The sequence below is a fragment of the Phoxinus phoxinus genome, assembly GCF_949152265.1.
Source record: "Phoxinus phoxinus genome assembly, chromosome: 19".
NCBI lineage: Eukaryota > Metazoa > Chordata > Actinopteri > Cypriniformes > Leuciscidae > Phoxinus > Phoxinus phoxinus.
The window spans coordinates 9,863,576-9,879,354 of NC_136894.1; the positions used below are offsets into that span (position 1 = coordinate 9,863,576).

General features: G+C 37.7%; 2 protein-coding genes across 3 annotated transcripts in view; both read left to right on the forward strand.

Moving 5' to 3' along the window:
* The first annotated feature begins 8,913 nt into the window (after positions 1-8,913).
* On the forward strand, positions 8,914-13,418 carry myclb (MYCL proto-oncogene, bHLH transcription factor b). Its single transcript, XM_079591765.1, has 3 exons — positions 8,914-9,289; positions 9,790-10,379; positions 11,501-13,418. The coding sequence occupies exons 2-3, from the start codon at positions 9,812-9,814 to the stop codon at positions 12,145-12,147; spliced, it is 1,215 nt and encodes a 404-aa protein (XP_079447891.1). The 5' UTR covers positions 8,914-9,289; positions 9,790-9,811; the 3' UTR covers positions 12,148-13,418.
* Positions 13,419-15,605: 2,187 nt separating this feature from the next.
* Positions 15,606-15,779, forward strand: part of trit1 (tRNA isopentenyltransferase 1) — a 48,430-nt gene continuing 48,256 nt past the window's right edge. For both annotated transcript variants that reach the window (XM_079590156.1, XM_079590157.1), the window contains exon 1: positions 15,606-15,720. The gene's annotated coding sequence lies outside the window, so the exon portion shown is untranslated. The remainder of the gene's footprint in view (positions 15,721-15,779) is intronic.

A 15,779-nucleotide genomic window follows, 5' to 3' on the forward strand; every position in this document is an offset into this window, starting at 1 on the left:
CTTCCTGTCCCTTTTTCTTTTTACTCACATAGACCTTTATCATTCACAAACACATATCCCAGCAAGCAATAGCCGTCATTTCAGGTTAACTATATATAGACCCAAAACAGTCTAAATTTGGTTACACAACATTTTTGCCAAAATAATGTGCGAGATGTATGATATTCCATCATGTAAGCAAAGTCATCAGTGGTTACAAGGTGTTTGGTTTAATTTCTTTGACATGTTATCTAATTGATGACGAGATATTTTTATGGTGAGACGTTTATAAAATTTTCACTGTCAGCCCAAATTTTGCCTTGTTTTAGCCTAGACATCAGAGCTGAGTTTGGACGTCTTTTAAATGCAAAACTGCTTGCTGATAAGCCCTATCTACATTTGGGTGCTTTTGACAAAAACAAATTATTATTCATTTACCGGTAGTCATTCCAAGAGTGCTCATATTTTTTTGTTCTTTGTGCATCTTCATGGACCTCTTGTCTGTAAAACATTGACAGTGGCTGTAAAAGGACAAAAAACTAACGAATAAAATAACAGTAAACATCATAAACAAGAACAGTAACAACCATAAACCATGTCTAGACGACATTTAAACTTAAATTACATTAAACTGACTAAAAAAATAGTTGAATCGTGTATAACTTAAAAAAAAAGTTTAACTTTGATGAGTTAAAGTAAATGTTATGTATGTTATACCATAATTTATTTATCATATATAGGCTATATATCTATATCACACACTCAACAGTCACTTTAGGTACACCTACCGAGTTGGACCCCCTTTTGCCTTCAGAAATCCCTTAATTCTTTGTGGCATAGATTCAACAAGGTGCTGGAAACCTCAGATATTGAGTTGCTGCCATGTGATTGGCTGATTAGATATTTGCATTAATGAGCAGTTGAACATGTGTACCATATAAAGTGTATATACATGCAAACAATAGTGTAATAAAGAGAAAAGAAAATGTAAATATGTTAATATTTTAAGAAATCATTCTATCAATGGTTACTTTTTATAAAATAAAATAAAATTATGTCAGTGTATAGCCAAGTTTGAGTCTGAGGAAAATCACGTGTGATCAATCATGTGATTGTGATCATTTCAAGAAACAGTTTGATTACATTAAACAACCATGGACATTTGCCACATGATTATTCAACGGATGAGGTGTTTGTTGAGCACAAGCTGTACAGCACTACTTTTTTATTCTGTTTTGAATTCACATTTTTATTTCTGTTTTCCACATAAAAAATAATAATAACTGCACACACATTTGGAATGACATAAGGGCGAGTAAATAATGACAAAACATTCATTTTTGGCTGAACTATCCCTTTCAAATCAAAACAGTGATTTCACAGTCAAATTATATGGTATGCCTCTAATAAGCTGTGAGTATGTTCAAGTGCTTAATTTGTAGATGTAAATCCGTATGTGTAAGCAGGTGGGTGGGTAACTGTCTGGCAGACTGTAAAGACCAAGATTGCAGAGCCAGCAGAAGATCTCGGAGAGGAGTGGGTGGGGATGAGCAAGGGCCAGCCTGAACCAGGATATGGAGGAGATGGCTTTGTAATCACTCCCGTCTGTTCCATTGGATACACATGTACACAGTCAATTCTACATGGAAACAAAAGTACAAACCTTTTCTAACATGCATGACCGTGTACAACAACCCAAAAAACTCGTAGTTTGAGCAAAGTCCCCTATAGTCCCAACTTAGTGTTCAGCAGTGCAAGAAGGCGGCTGTATTGAAATGCAAATGGCGGATGTTGTTGACTACTGATTTGAAACACAAAGGGAAAAAATATGAATGCCTAGAGACAAATTCAAGAAAAGAATAAGGCTGTATATACGGTATATATGCTCTAAATTATGTATTATACAAATAAAACAAAAATGCTCTGAAAATATAAACAATTCACTTCTTTTGATTGACAACAAAGTATGTGTTGGCAGAAATCCAGTTACAAAGGAAGTCATTGGGCCACAGACTTCCATTATGAAAAGGCTATTTTTGTCAACACATTTATATGTATATATAAGTTGTTTATTTATTCATTCATTCATTCATTTTCACATAATATGCAGTTTTACAAAAAGTCACATACAAGTGTTTTTTTTTATCTACACTTTCCACTGACCATATGCTTTTTCTTTTTTTAAAATAATATCTTTTATGCAGTGTAGCTGTTTGTGAATGTAAAAGATCTGCAAAATTGTAAAGATCAATGGTAATGGGTGTGTTTTGGCCATCTCATCTCCCATTCCCTCTAAAAGCCAGTTGCGCACGCGCCATGGCGGATTCACTATTTACATGGCGGAATTTGCAAGCGAAAAAACTGAAGGCTTCTCTAGCGAGGAAACGGATCTGCTCGTGTGCAAGGTTAAAGCGCGCGAGCAGACCATCTACGGGACAAAGTGTACGCGTGTTGTGCACCCGGTTTTAGTAGACCAGGTTATAGTTGTTCAAGGGCGCAGTCTATTTTAGTTGCCTCAAAATAGCAACGCGCCAACAATGCGCTTGAACACACCTCGTTTTCAGACCTATAACACCTTTACCAGAATCATGGGCGCACAAATGGGCGCTAATTCACTTTTTATTTAAACAACGTGGTGCAGGATGTGAAAATATTGACTGCATCGGGCTGAAACTAGCAAAAAAAAACTTGCGTCGCGCCTGGCTCTACATTGGTTTAAGTTGTAGAAATGTCAAGAAGATACTGTTTTCAGTGCTGCGAATGCACTTTGGATGCACTTCAAAAGGACGAGGACTCAGCCTGGAATTGATACGGTGAAACCGACGACAATTACAACAGACTGGGTTGTCTGACCAATCAAAGCAGAGTAAGCCCGCGAAAAGGAGGGGTTTGGAGAAACTGAATCTTCGAACGAACCGTTTTCAGACTCTTTGAGACATGAGGGGCTGTGCAATGTATGTTACGAGAAAACAAAAACTGTTTTTGACCTTGGATGCATGTAAACCTATTGTAAGAGACCTCCAAAACAAAATTAGGAACCTTTTAAATAGCATAATGGGGGAACTTTAAGATGTTTTCCTCATTGGGACAATTGGGCTGGTCTCCACAATGTACACAGAACCTGAGCCACAAACACACACGTTCAAATTTAAGTTATGAATTTGATGCTGTGCTTCCTCTTTTGCTTTTTTTATATGGTGGAAAGGAGAAGTGTCCATTGATATGGCATGCAAATCCTGTCTCAACTGAAGTTTAAAAAAGACAATATCCAATAGTAATATCCTGAATGCTTTGTACCTGAATACACCAGGCAGAACCTGAAGAGTACGTTAGTACAGTGGTCTCTTATCATCTATGCAAATATTAATTATGTTACTAAAATTGCAAGTACTGCAGTGCAACTTTTCAGTATCTCTGCGTTTTCATGCAAATACCTACTTCAGTGGAACAATATCTGAAACAGCAATAAACGGTCAAATGCTTGCTGCTCACTTTGTTTATTTAGAAGCATTTCTGTCACTGCCAGATAGTGGTTATGAAATCTTTTCACTCAGTGGCTGTTGTGAAATGCACCACCTCTCTCTCTCCATCTCCATCATTTCTCTCTCTCTCTCTCTCTCTCTCTCTCTCTCTCTCTCTCTCTCTCTCTCTCTCTCTCTCACGCTCTTTTTCAGTCTCTCTCTCCCGATTTCTGCTGCCAAGGTGCGGTTTGCAACAAGTACACGCCGTACCCAGAACTGAGCTGACAGCCGGCTTTCTCCCTGAGTCTTGGAAGAATGCGGTAAAAAAATCCTACACCCTTTCCAATTAATGAGCATCTATCAATCAAAGGGGCCATGTGACCCTCCCACTCACATTCATCCCTGCTGGTCAATAGTTGCTGCTGGACAAAACCTCCATGTCTGGACCTCTCGTCGGGCTGCTTATACATTCATGAGAAGCATGGAATTGTTTCTGAATATCATTCTTTGAATTTAGTGCAAAAAAATCACATATTCAAATCCACAAACCCAAAAGAAAGATTTTTTAAAAGGAATGGTGCATTTGTGATTTGCAAACAGATGCTACATGGATGAAATAGCAATGCCCCTGCACTATCAGTGGTTGTTTTGTTCTCAGATGCTGGTCAGGCTTCAGCAGTGACTATTGCTTATGGATACCTTCATTTATGCAAGCACATGGCCATAAACATCTGTGTATTTGCTGTAAAGCACTAAACGATTCAAAAACCTATGCACAAATCTTTTCCAAATGCATCTCACACTGCATCACCATCTGAATCATGCAAATGATATCTAGCACCTATTAAATTATTAGAGCTATTCATCACAAACGCAGGAGTAGGCAAAATATAACTTCATTCAAATATAACACTATAATAGGCTACTTAAAATTCCAGTGGAATGCAAAAATGTATGATAAAATATTTTAATTAAAAACTAATTTACATATTGTACCCATAAAGAATATTTAAATAAATATACCTATACCAGAATTTGCTTTCAAGCAGAGAAATCTTGGCTCTCTCACTTGTCCTCTGACATCAATCTCACATACATCTCAAAGTGATGTCAACCCACCCACAAGCAACCCTCATTTACATATGCACACAGCAGGTGATGGGTTGGCTGGGATTGGCTTGCGCATCTTTTAAAACCCAACCAATGGGAAGCAATAAAGAGTCACCAGGAGAGCTATTTAACCCCGAATTCGAATTCACTATACTCCCTCGTGGGCCCCTCCTGGAGGAGGGATTTAGGTGTAGGCCTATTTAATGACATCTCATGCACTTGCATATGCTCAAGATTCCTTCAATCAGCTCTGTAAAAAAAAGTGTTTTAATGGAAAAATAAAAGTGCAAACATTGCTTGACTATACTATTACATTACATTTAAAATGACTTCTTTCTAACATAATTTAACTTTTTATTTTTTACAATAAATTTACAATATTTAAAATGTATTTTTTATATTTCTTATTTTTTTCTTTAAAAAGTAAAAAATATGAATTAACTTAAAATTGATTTTGATGCATTCCAGGAAGGCCTCTGTACTACCTCTTACATTTGTGTACCGTATTGTGTCTAATTATTTGGTACACTTTTTATTATCATATAGCCTACAATAAAATATTAGACTATACATTTTCTAAATGGCTGCTTTTTAATTAATATAATAAAGTTAATATATTTATGATATTTATTTTAAATATAAAATTTTAAAATATGCTTTAAAATATTGTTAGAATAATATTTTTAATAAATAAAAATGTGAATAAATCTATCATTTAGGGTACGTTTACACAACAACGTCCTGAAAACGGGATTTATTTTTGTTTATTTTTGACCACGCCGTTGTCCCAATCCGCACGGATCTACGAAAACTACTAAAAATGCTGTATATGCTGCCCAGTAGTTGTCACTTTGTAAAGAAACGAAATGCCTATAGACTGAACACATAATACGCATGCGCAAGACATCGCCGTTTTTACAAATTCACTTTTTTTGTGTGTATCACGGAGACGATAAAGTTACAATTTTCAAAAACTTAACTTTGAAACCTGTTTTAAAAGTTTGCATTTTCAGGCCCCCAAAATGCTGTTGTTGTGTAAATGTATGGCCAAACCGCATTAAAAAGTGTAAAAAAAACATTGAAAACACTGTTGTGTATAAACGCCCCCTTGCTGCATCCAGAAGTCCCTGCATGGCCCATCTGTATATTGAGACTTTTATATCTTACATTTTCTAACACATGCTAAATGTACACATTCTGTTATGCATTTTTATTGTTAAGTGCAATAGATAATGTTTTTTTGCTGACTTGTCTGTTGCTGCCAGTTGTCCAGATTTGATTAAAGGGTTCTGGGTGGGGCAAAGTGTGCAAGATGCTAATAGATCAAAGGGACAGGTATCCACCCTATTGGTCAAGAAGATCACGGAACCTTGACCTTTCATTAGACCTATAGGGAGGATTCCCTGCTCTCTTCCTCGTGTGATTAAAAAGGCATCAGGTGGTATTCAACCTGCTCAGTCAACCTATTCGCTCAAGGGTCAGGCTACGGGGAATTCATGATGCCAGCCTTTGATAGGTGCACTTCAGTAAGCATTAGAGCAACAAAGAGAGTTTAGATATACAGAGAATGTTGGAAGACAGGATTGCATTTTTGTATGTTTATATCACCATAAATGTATTACATATTAAACCCATATCTCCGATAACCATCACATCATCACATATAACACAACAGCAGTAAAGAAAACAAGAAAAAGCCTATAAAATAGAGCATTTTTTTACATTCATGTTTGGCCACACTGAAAAGTGAAGCTTCAATTGTTACCTTAAAGAGCCATTTCTACCAGATTTACGCATAAAGATTTGTGTTGCTGGTATAAAATAATGAATTAGGCTGATTCAACAATAAGAAACTTTTTTTTTTTTTTAATTTAAAATCAGCTAATTTTGATGTCACCAATTTTTCTGCATCTGATTATTAGTTTAAAAAAAAGTAAAAAAAAGAAAAAAAAGAAATGCGCATGTAAAACTGACCTCCATGCTGTCAGGTTGTTGTGAGCGGTTGCCAGGGCGTTGTTATAGAGTTGCTAAGGCATTTTATGTGCCTTTTAGCATGTTGCTATGTATAGTGTTCTGGGCAGCTGCTTACAGGCCCAGGTCAAAAGAGCTAGAAATGTCACTGGCCTCTTCGTCAGTGTGTTTATTTATTGCACAATTTATGCCTGCCAGAAGAAAAAGTGTTACAAAAAAATAATAATCAATGGCCTAAGCCTAAACCAGGCCATAACTGTGAATCTAGCCTTTCTTATTTCTCCACTGGTAACCAGTGCACAGCTTTGAGGGCAGACTTCTTAATTAGCAACTATGATAACGGCATGTTAATGTTTTAAGAACCTCTGCCAGTCTGCAGAGTACACACACACACACACACACACACACACACACACACACACACACACACACACACACACACACACACACACACACACACACACACACACACACACACACACACACACACACACACACACACACACACACACACACACACACACACACACACACACACACACACACACACACACACACACACACACCTTCAGGGCTTTGTCCCCATGCAGTGACACAAAAGCACCAGCTTCATTGCCTGCAGGTCATCCTTTTAAAGCAAAAGACAAATAGTGTGTTAATGCATGTACCTGTGAGGGTCCGTCTCAGAGCCCTAAAAATGTTCATTTCCCTAGAGAGCCATAATTCTGCCTTTTAAGTTTTCATTTTAAGGGCACATGCACAGTTTTCTCAATCATTCGCAGATGGTACATATCATACACCTTAGAAAAAGCAACTATCAGCATAAAGTATATAAATATATAAAGTATATAAATATATACCGGTATATATATATATATATATATATATATATATATATATATATATATAAAGATGCACCTGACCTGAGTAGAGAGGGGATCGTCAATGCAACTCTTTTGTCAAAGCAAACCAACTGAACTCACCCAGCCTAATGTCATTGACCAGCCTCCTATAAACTCTTGAGCATTTGTATGGGACAATTGGATCAAAAGGGTGGGTCGAAAAGGCTAAGCAAATTTATAAAAAGACCATAAAGCCAGAGAAAGAAAGATAGGCTACATCTCTCCAGGGAGATTCGTCAATCACTGTGGGAAGAGCCTTTGTTCTGTGTAAGGTCAATGTCTTAAATTAAGATGTAAAGAAAGGAGATGATAGACACTGAATTGAGACACTAGTCAGCGATTACTTACTTCCTAATGCACAGATTTGCCATATGGGACATTGTTGGAAAAGAGGACACGTGGTATCCATAAGAAACAGTATTGTCACAAGTACAGCTTGTGTACCGCCAGCAATTCATTAAGCTGTCTGGCACTAATTATCATCTTGAGCTAAATTAGCACAGGCAAAATGGGCTGGATATGACTCTTTCACTCACATATAATACAACAATGTGTAGTTCAACGGGAATACAGGCAGCATATGCAAATTGAAAATTGTAGGGTGTGTGTGAGACACAAACAAAGCAAGATCTTGGCTAATGTTTCACTGCACTTGTCTGATTTGCTATTTTGCAGTGTCAGAAATTATTATTATTTTTATTATGGGGCGCCCAGGAATTGGTTTTCATGGCAATTTGTTCCATCCATACAAAATTAAACTCTTTTTTTTTTGTAAACATCATTTTGCGTATGCAAACATCTCAAAACAAGTTTTTTTTTATGCCATTATTTCTGTTTCATTGTTTTTTTGTTAATTTAAACATAAACTGTATTTTGTTATAGGCCTATATGTGCTTATAGTATGAGAAGAAATTTCCATTGGAATTAACAAAATGCAGATATATTCTGTAGAAATAAGTCTTATCTAATGCCAGCATGTAAATGTAACTTGTTTTAGGGATGCTGAGATATTTATACTTGAAAACAAGTCAAATGAAAAAAATAATATTATCCATTATTTATTATAATTACTGACACACATTTACAAACACTAATGCAGTTAAATTAATCAACTCAAATCTCAATCAAATCTCTCAATCTGAACAATTATGCCTGTTACAATCAAATCCACCTCAAATATAAGCTACAGAATAATGTTCAAGATATTACAACAGAATAATATATTTTGAACAACTTCACATTGTCAAATTATGTGGGATGTTTGTATCTGCTTTATACAAGCCCTGCTTAATTTCTTATACTGTAAAATGCACTTAGCATTTTGTTCTTTCATATATCAATTCGTTGTTGAGCTGAAATACAGTATATCATTTTAAAAGTCTCTCAAATCTGAAATAGCAATGTCCATATGACATTTTTCTCAAGTCTGTCGCTTTAAGTGATGGGCGTGGTTACCGCCATACTACCCGCCCTATGTAAATCCACCCACTACTTTGGCTGGGTAATATAGTGCGGTACTCGTTTCAGGTGTCCATACTAGTGAGCGCAAGCCGCGGTTAGAGAAGGGATCACACAGTCGCTATAAAGGGAGCAGAGAGAAGTGAAGTTTACATGAATAGACGGACTGCAAATGGGCAAACATACTCTCAACTTAACTTATAAACAACAGTCGGATAATACACAACCACGCCGGGAAAACGAACACAAGACAGGATTATTCAGCATACCGCTTACGACGCTTTCCTAACTTGTTGACATGAAAGCCTTTTCTGCAAAACATTTGTCTGGAGCTCACCGGTGAACTGCAACACATCATTTTCGTGTGTCAAATGACATGCAATACTGACTCTCGGCTCCTGTATTACGGTAAGTGGTTGTTAAGGAACGCCTAATTTGTGTGGGTTAATCGTTTTTGAGAAAAAGTAAGGCATTTTGCTGACGAATAAAGCAACTGTTGATGACAGTATACACTCGTAGTAGTATATGCACTTACATGAAGCAGTACATCGTTGTGTTATGTAATAGAAGTAACGTTGTGTTGCGAAACTTCAAGTTTTGTAACGTAAAGTAGAACTACAGACCATAGTTCTTTATAATATGTCTGTTTTGGACTGCTTGACTTATAAAAAATATAATATATTTTTAAATAATACATTTGCATGCATATATAAAACATTAATGCGGGCTATATTATTTAGAATCATTTAATAATGTTAAATACTTGCAAGAAACTACAATAAACTGTACTTAAATTATTTACCAGAAGCTCATTGAAAATAAAACTAAGAGCTTTAAGTCAATTATCTCTCTCACAGAGCACAAAAAGATCGGATTGTTTTTAAAATCGGATCAATTGTGGTTTTCAGATCTTGATCTCTGAGGACACCAATGCCAGGAATCAGTGCAAACGCATCGCGAAATAAAAAGTGGGAGATGGAGGAATACGACCAATATCAACACTACTTCTACGACGACCACAACTTGGACGAAGACTTTTTCAAATCAACCGCACCAAGCGAGGACATTTGGAAGAAATTCGAGCTCGTGCCAACCCCGCCCATGTCGCCTGTCAGGATACTGGAAGGTACCGGTCCATCTCCAGGGGACAGATCAGAGTGTGTGTCCCAGTTTTGGGGGCAGGACGACGAGCAGGAGGGACACTGCAAACTCAATGCGGAGGAGACTCTGGAGAACTTGAGCTCCATCATTATTCAGGACTGTATGTGGAGCAGTTTCTCCGCCACCCAGCAGCTGGAGAAAGTTGTCAGCGAGCGTTTGTCCTGCTCGGCTCAGTCGAAACTCTCCAGCAAAGCGCAGTGCGTCCCAGTGGACGCTCCTGTTCTCAACAGCTTCGCGACAGATTGCGTGGATCCAGCAGCTGTCCTTACTTTCCCCCTGAGCAGCAGCTGCAAGAAACAGGTGTCGTCCGGGTCAGAATCTCGCACCGACTCCTCGGGTAAGCACGAGACCGTTGACTTTGAAGACCAAAACTCACTTATTTGCTTAACCGTGTAGACCTTGAAGTGTACGTGTAAATTTGCAGCTGTGTTGACACCTGACAGATCTCGATATATGTGATCATTCTGTGCAGTAGTAGTTTTTTCCATACATTTATGCACTAAACTACACCAAAACCTGATGTAGTTATAGAAAAGTTATATTGGTGCCATGGGATTTAGGTTGGCATTTCACCTTGAATTCTGCTTAATATATGTGGAATTTAAAAGTGTGCTGTGTTTCCACATTCCCCAAGTGAAACAAAAGGAGACATTGTTTTACTTGTGGCTGGTGCCTACTAGTTCATGATCAGCAGCAGACAGCAATAATAGGGTACTTGAATCCTAAAGTGGTCAGGGTCAATTGTCCATGAATGAACAGTCAGGATGAAGCTGACAGTAGAGATGTAGCCTAGTTGATTCTTCTATAATTTTAATTTTAAGGGCACTTGCAATTTTCACCCAAAATAAAAAAATCAGCATTATTTACACATATCGTTCGGCAGCTTTCTTCTGCAGAACACAGGAGATATTTTGAAGAATGTTTTAGCTGTTTTTAACCATACAGTGAAAGTCAATGGTGTCTAAAGCAACATTAGATCCCATTGACTTATATTGTATGGACCAAAAAACTAAAGGTTTTACACAAGGTGGCTTTACATGTTTGGATGAACTGTTCTTTTTAATAGTGAATTTCTGATCTTGCAACAAAAATATTTGGCTTTGTGCTCAATGACGGAAGTAATTGCGTAGTGAAATCGGAGTAGATTGAACTCCGAACAGATGCTTCTCTTATCAAAATACACATCAGAGGTGACTCCAAGTTCATTATTGCATATAAGCCTCATTTACTTTTCTCTTGGTGAAAATCGGGAACTAATAGAAACAATACTCATTGTGTAGTTTTGTGGCCCATAGATCTTACATTCTGAATGGGGTTTAAAGTGCTAGAATTGGTGGATGGAAAGGTAAATTTGGACAAAGGCTGCAAAAGAGGATGCAGCATTGCACATGATCTGTCTACAATGGATGCAAAACCAGACATTTGTAAACTGAAGTCTTTTTTCTGTTGTTCTTTCAGATGATGAAGAGATTGATGTAGTAACGGTGGAACATAAGCAGAACAAGTCGCGCTTGGTGAACGCCCGCAAACCGGTGACCATTACGGTTCATGCAGACCCTTATGACCCTTGCATGAAGCGTTTCCACATCTCCATTCACCAGCAACAGCACAACTATGCTGCCCGCTCGCCCGACAGTTATCCTGAAGAGGAGCCGCCTCGCAAGAAGATCAGGCAAGAGACCTTGCAGCCACGAATGGGTTCAACACCCCAAACCCCTGAAAGAACCCCCTCCCTTCCTTCCCCCTCAGTCCCCGCCCAATCTCAGACTGTCTCCGCTTCTCCAACACACTCATCCTTCCACTTCAAATCCCAACCATCCAGCCCTCAGAGTTCAGACTGTGAGGACACGGACAAGCGTAAGACACACAACTACTTGGAGCGGAAGAGACGCAATGACCTACGCTCGCGCTTTCTGGCGCTACGGGATGAAATCCCAGGCCTGGCTGACTGTCCAAAGACACCCAAAGTTGTGATCTTGACCAAGGCCACGGAATACCTGCGAACGCTGCATGTCAGCGACAAACAGAAGGCCCAGGAGAGGAAGCAGCTGAAAAGCAGGCAACAGCAGTTACTACGGAGACTCGCTGAACTGAAACGTGCATAATAGTCCAGCCATGATTTCAATAGGAACTGTGTAGAGCTGTGTGTTTTTTCCCAAAGTTCCACGTGAGGATATTTAATGGAATGGACACTATATTTTGAGATTAGTTCTTCAGTTTTCGTTCTTTGCACATTTGCCTTCGCAACTGAGGGAGGGGGACGTACTTGTGGAAGTTGCGGTACTGGTGTTCTCAAGTGGACCCTACTTGACCCTAATAAGTTTCAAACAATTTTCCAAAGAGGGTCATTATTTCTGACATTTTCATTAGAAATTTAACGATTTAGACCCTGAATGTGTGTTCTCTTAAATTCTCTCGCAAAAGCTAAAGTATTTTGGCGGGGAAGTATTATTTAATTGAATTAGCATGCCAAATTAGGCGTTATTTGAAATGTAGCAATTTATATGCACGTATAATTGATCTCCTAAAGCGTCAAGGTTTTTTTTTGTGTGGCAGAATCTAGAATTCATCTGGTTAAAGATACTTAAGTGTCTTTGATCCATGTAACTTCTCCGTTAATAGGGATTTTGTTACCTAAATTAACCTAAATTTTAGGAGAGCTGTGTGCCACCATTGCCACATGATGACAGTGTAAGTTTAACAGACAGGAAGTTGCATCACTGTTACTTTTGTTATATTGTGTTCCATGTTTTTTTGTTTGTTCCTCTGTTATTGTATATTATTCTTATCTTGAACATTCAGGACAGTGTCCAGCACAGCCTTGCAGTGTATATAAACTGTGGAAAATTCTTTGGACATATGTATATAATAATAGTGATGTACAGGACATTGTGTAAAAATACATACCTTTTGTGTTTTGAATATGAAAATCAGCACTGTTAATAGACTTTATTTTCTATTTTTCTGTCATTTGTCCTAAACCTTGGTTGGCCCACCTGCCTTCTCTAGAGTTTCTCAAAGTTTCTATTTTTGTTAAGAAAAGTTAAAAAAAAAAAATCAAAAAGTTAAATAAAACAACACTATCAACATTTAATTTTCATCACTAGCCACTTTATGCTGTTTTCACTGCCTCTTCCCTGTGTTCTGAAATTTCTTTGGCTTAATATCGCTCTTGTGGGAGAAAGAGAATGCTGAAAGAATTTTGTACTAATTATATTTTCTTACAGAATTGATTGTATCATTGTTTGATTTCTATTTAATTATAAAGTTGTACTGGTGGCATATGCTTACTTATCTCACACTATGACCATCCGAACTTTCTGCACACTGCTGTTCGTCATGCCGAAGAATGCAATTATTTTAAAAAAAAAGAAATGGTCATGTGTTCACAGCAATCATTGTGACTTCTGTTTGTTCGGTCAGCTTTGAAATTGTATGGCAAAAAGGGTAAATTACCATCAGAAATTGACAGTACTTGACACCAGGGTGCATATGCCACCAGTAACCATTGTTTTTTTTGTTTTTTTGTCCCTTGTCATCAGGTGTCATACTGGGAGAAAAATGGCAGCAGCATTGTTTAAGCACTTTGTGTTCTGTACCTCATAAGCCTATATACATAAACTCAAAATTGGGTAAACAATAAATAAATTCAGTTCAAATCACGTCAGCATGTTTGTCTTTCTTTGTTGAATAGAATTTAACTCAAATTAACTGCTTTTTAGATTTGGTTGCATACACCAATGATCCAGAAGCCAAAAAATAAGTAAAATATTTGAACATAAAATGTTCCTTATTTAAGTGAAAGTTATTCCATCATCATTTACTCATCCTAGGGCCAGTTGCAGCTGCTAAGTAAAAGCTGTGTTTTAAGAACTAGTCTGACCAACTAGCAATTAATTAGGGCTAATTAGTCTTACTTTTCTGATTCAAATTAGGCCAATCTACCCTTTTATGTAAAAAAAAACGATCCTAAAATGTACTCACCCTCAAGCCATCTCAGGTGTATATGACTTTCTTCTTTCAGCCGAACTCAGTAATATTAAATAATGTCCTGGCTCTTCCAAGCTTTATAATGGAATTGAAAAGAGAGTTTTTGAAGTTCCAAAAAGCGCATCCATCCATCATAAAAATAATCCATATGACTCCAGTGGGTTAATAAATGCCTTCTGAAGCGAAGCGATGGGTTTGTGGTTAAAAACATTTTTTTTTTTCCAACAGGAGATCCGCCGTAAGGGTGACTTCTGACCCGACGTATGGCGTAGCGTAGAACGTATGACATAAGCGTAGCATAAGCTGAGGTGAGAATTGACGAATGCGGAAGCGCCGAAGAAAGACGAAAACATATTTGTCATACATCATATGTCGGGTCAGAGGTCATCCTTCTGCCGGAACTGGACTCACTCAAGAACGGGCGTACGGCTGTTTCCGGAAGCTAGTGATTATAGTTTATAAAGTTTTAAATACTGATATTTTTCATACAAAAACCCATTGCTTTGCTTCAGGAAGTATTTTTTAACCAACTGGAACCATTTGTATTACTTTTATGATGGATGGATGCACTTTTTGGAGCTTCTAAAACTCAGGCTCTATTCACTCCCATTATAAAGCTTGGAAGAGCCAGGATGTTATTTAAAATGACTCAGACTGTGTTCGACTGAGAGTCATATCCACCTAGGGTGGCTTGAGAGTGAGTTAATTATGGGATAATTAGAATTTTTGGGTGAACTATTCCTTTAATTGTATGAAAAAGATGCAATAAAATTGAATAGTGACTGAGACTGAAGTCATACAGGCTTGGAACACTATCAGCTTGAGTAAACGATGACATTTGTTTGATCTCAAGACATCTTGATCTTCTGACAGGGATAGTTCGCCCAAAAATGAAAATTCTGTCATCATTTACTCACCCTCAATTTCTTCCAAATCTGTATACATTTCTTTGTTCTGCTGAACACAGAGGAATATATTTAGAAGAAAGTCTGTAACCAGGCTGCTTTGGGGCACCATTGACTTCCATAGTAGGAAGAAAAAAATACTATGGAGGTCAATGGTGCCCCAGAATTGTTCAGTTTCCAGCATTCTTCAAAATATCTTCTTTAGTGTTCAACAGAACAAAGACATTTATACAGGTTTGGAACAACCTGAGGGTGAGTAAATGATGGCAGAATTTTCATTTTTGGGTGAACTATCCCTTTAAACATCAAGACACTAGAGCAGCAGTCAGTGATTGGTAATTAAAATGCATCATAACTTCTATATAAATACAATATTATATATTGTACATAGATACTGTCTTGCAATCATTTTTTCAGACTTGTCTGATAATAAAGTATTATTTCATATCATCATATCATATTGGCTCAGCAATGCCAGAAAATAGGGCAAGATTTTACTATATGTGGCATAAGAGCCATGCTACTCCATCAACACCTGTACGAGTGTGTGTGAAGTCGATTCGATCGTTTCATTAGCGAGAGCCGCTTTTAGTTGACACGTCGTAATGGCAACGATCATCATCTCTTTTCCTTGGCCCAGAACGCTCAGTTGCCATGGAGACGGAAGAGAGCTATTCATACCCGTGTTCTTCCGGAAGGCGCACGAGTCGACCTGTTAAAGTCAACAATGGTGTCAAAGCTGCAAATTAAACGATTAAAAACTACGCCAAACCATCAGATAATGTGAGTGAAAACTCAAAGCTGTCATTACTGCAATGAACGCAAAATATACTGATGATAGG

Bases quoted from the DNA above. Each gene is read 5' to 3' on its own strand.
- myclb (XM_079591765.1), top strand. From the start codon at position 9,812: ATGCCAGGAATCAGTGCAAACGCATCGCGAAATAAAAAGTGGGAGATG. The intron at 10,380-11,500 runs GTAAGCACGAGA...TTGTTCTTTCAG, and splicing joins ATCTCGCACCGACTCCTCGG to ATGATGAAGAGATTGATGTA.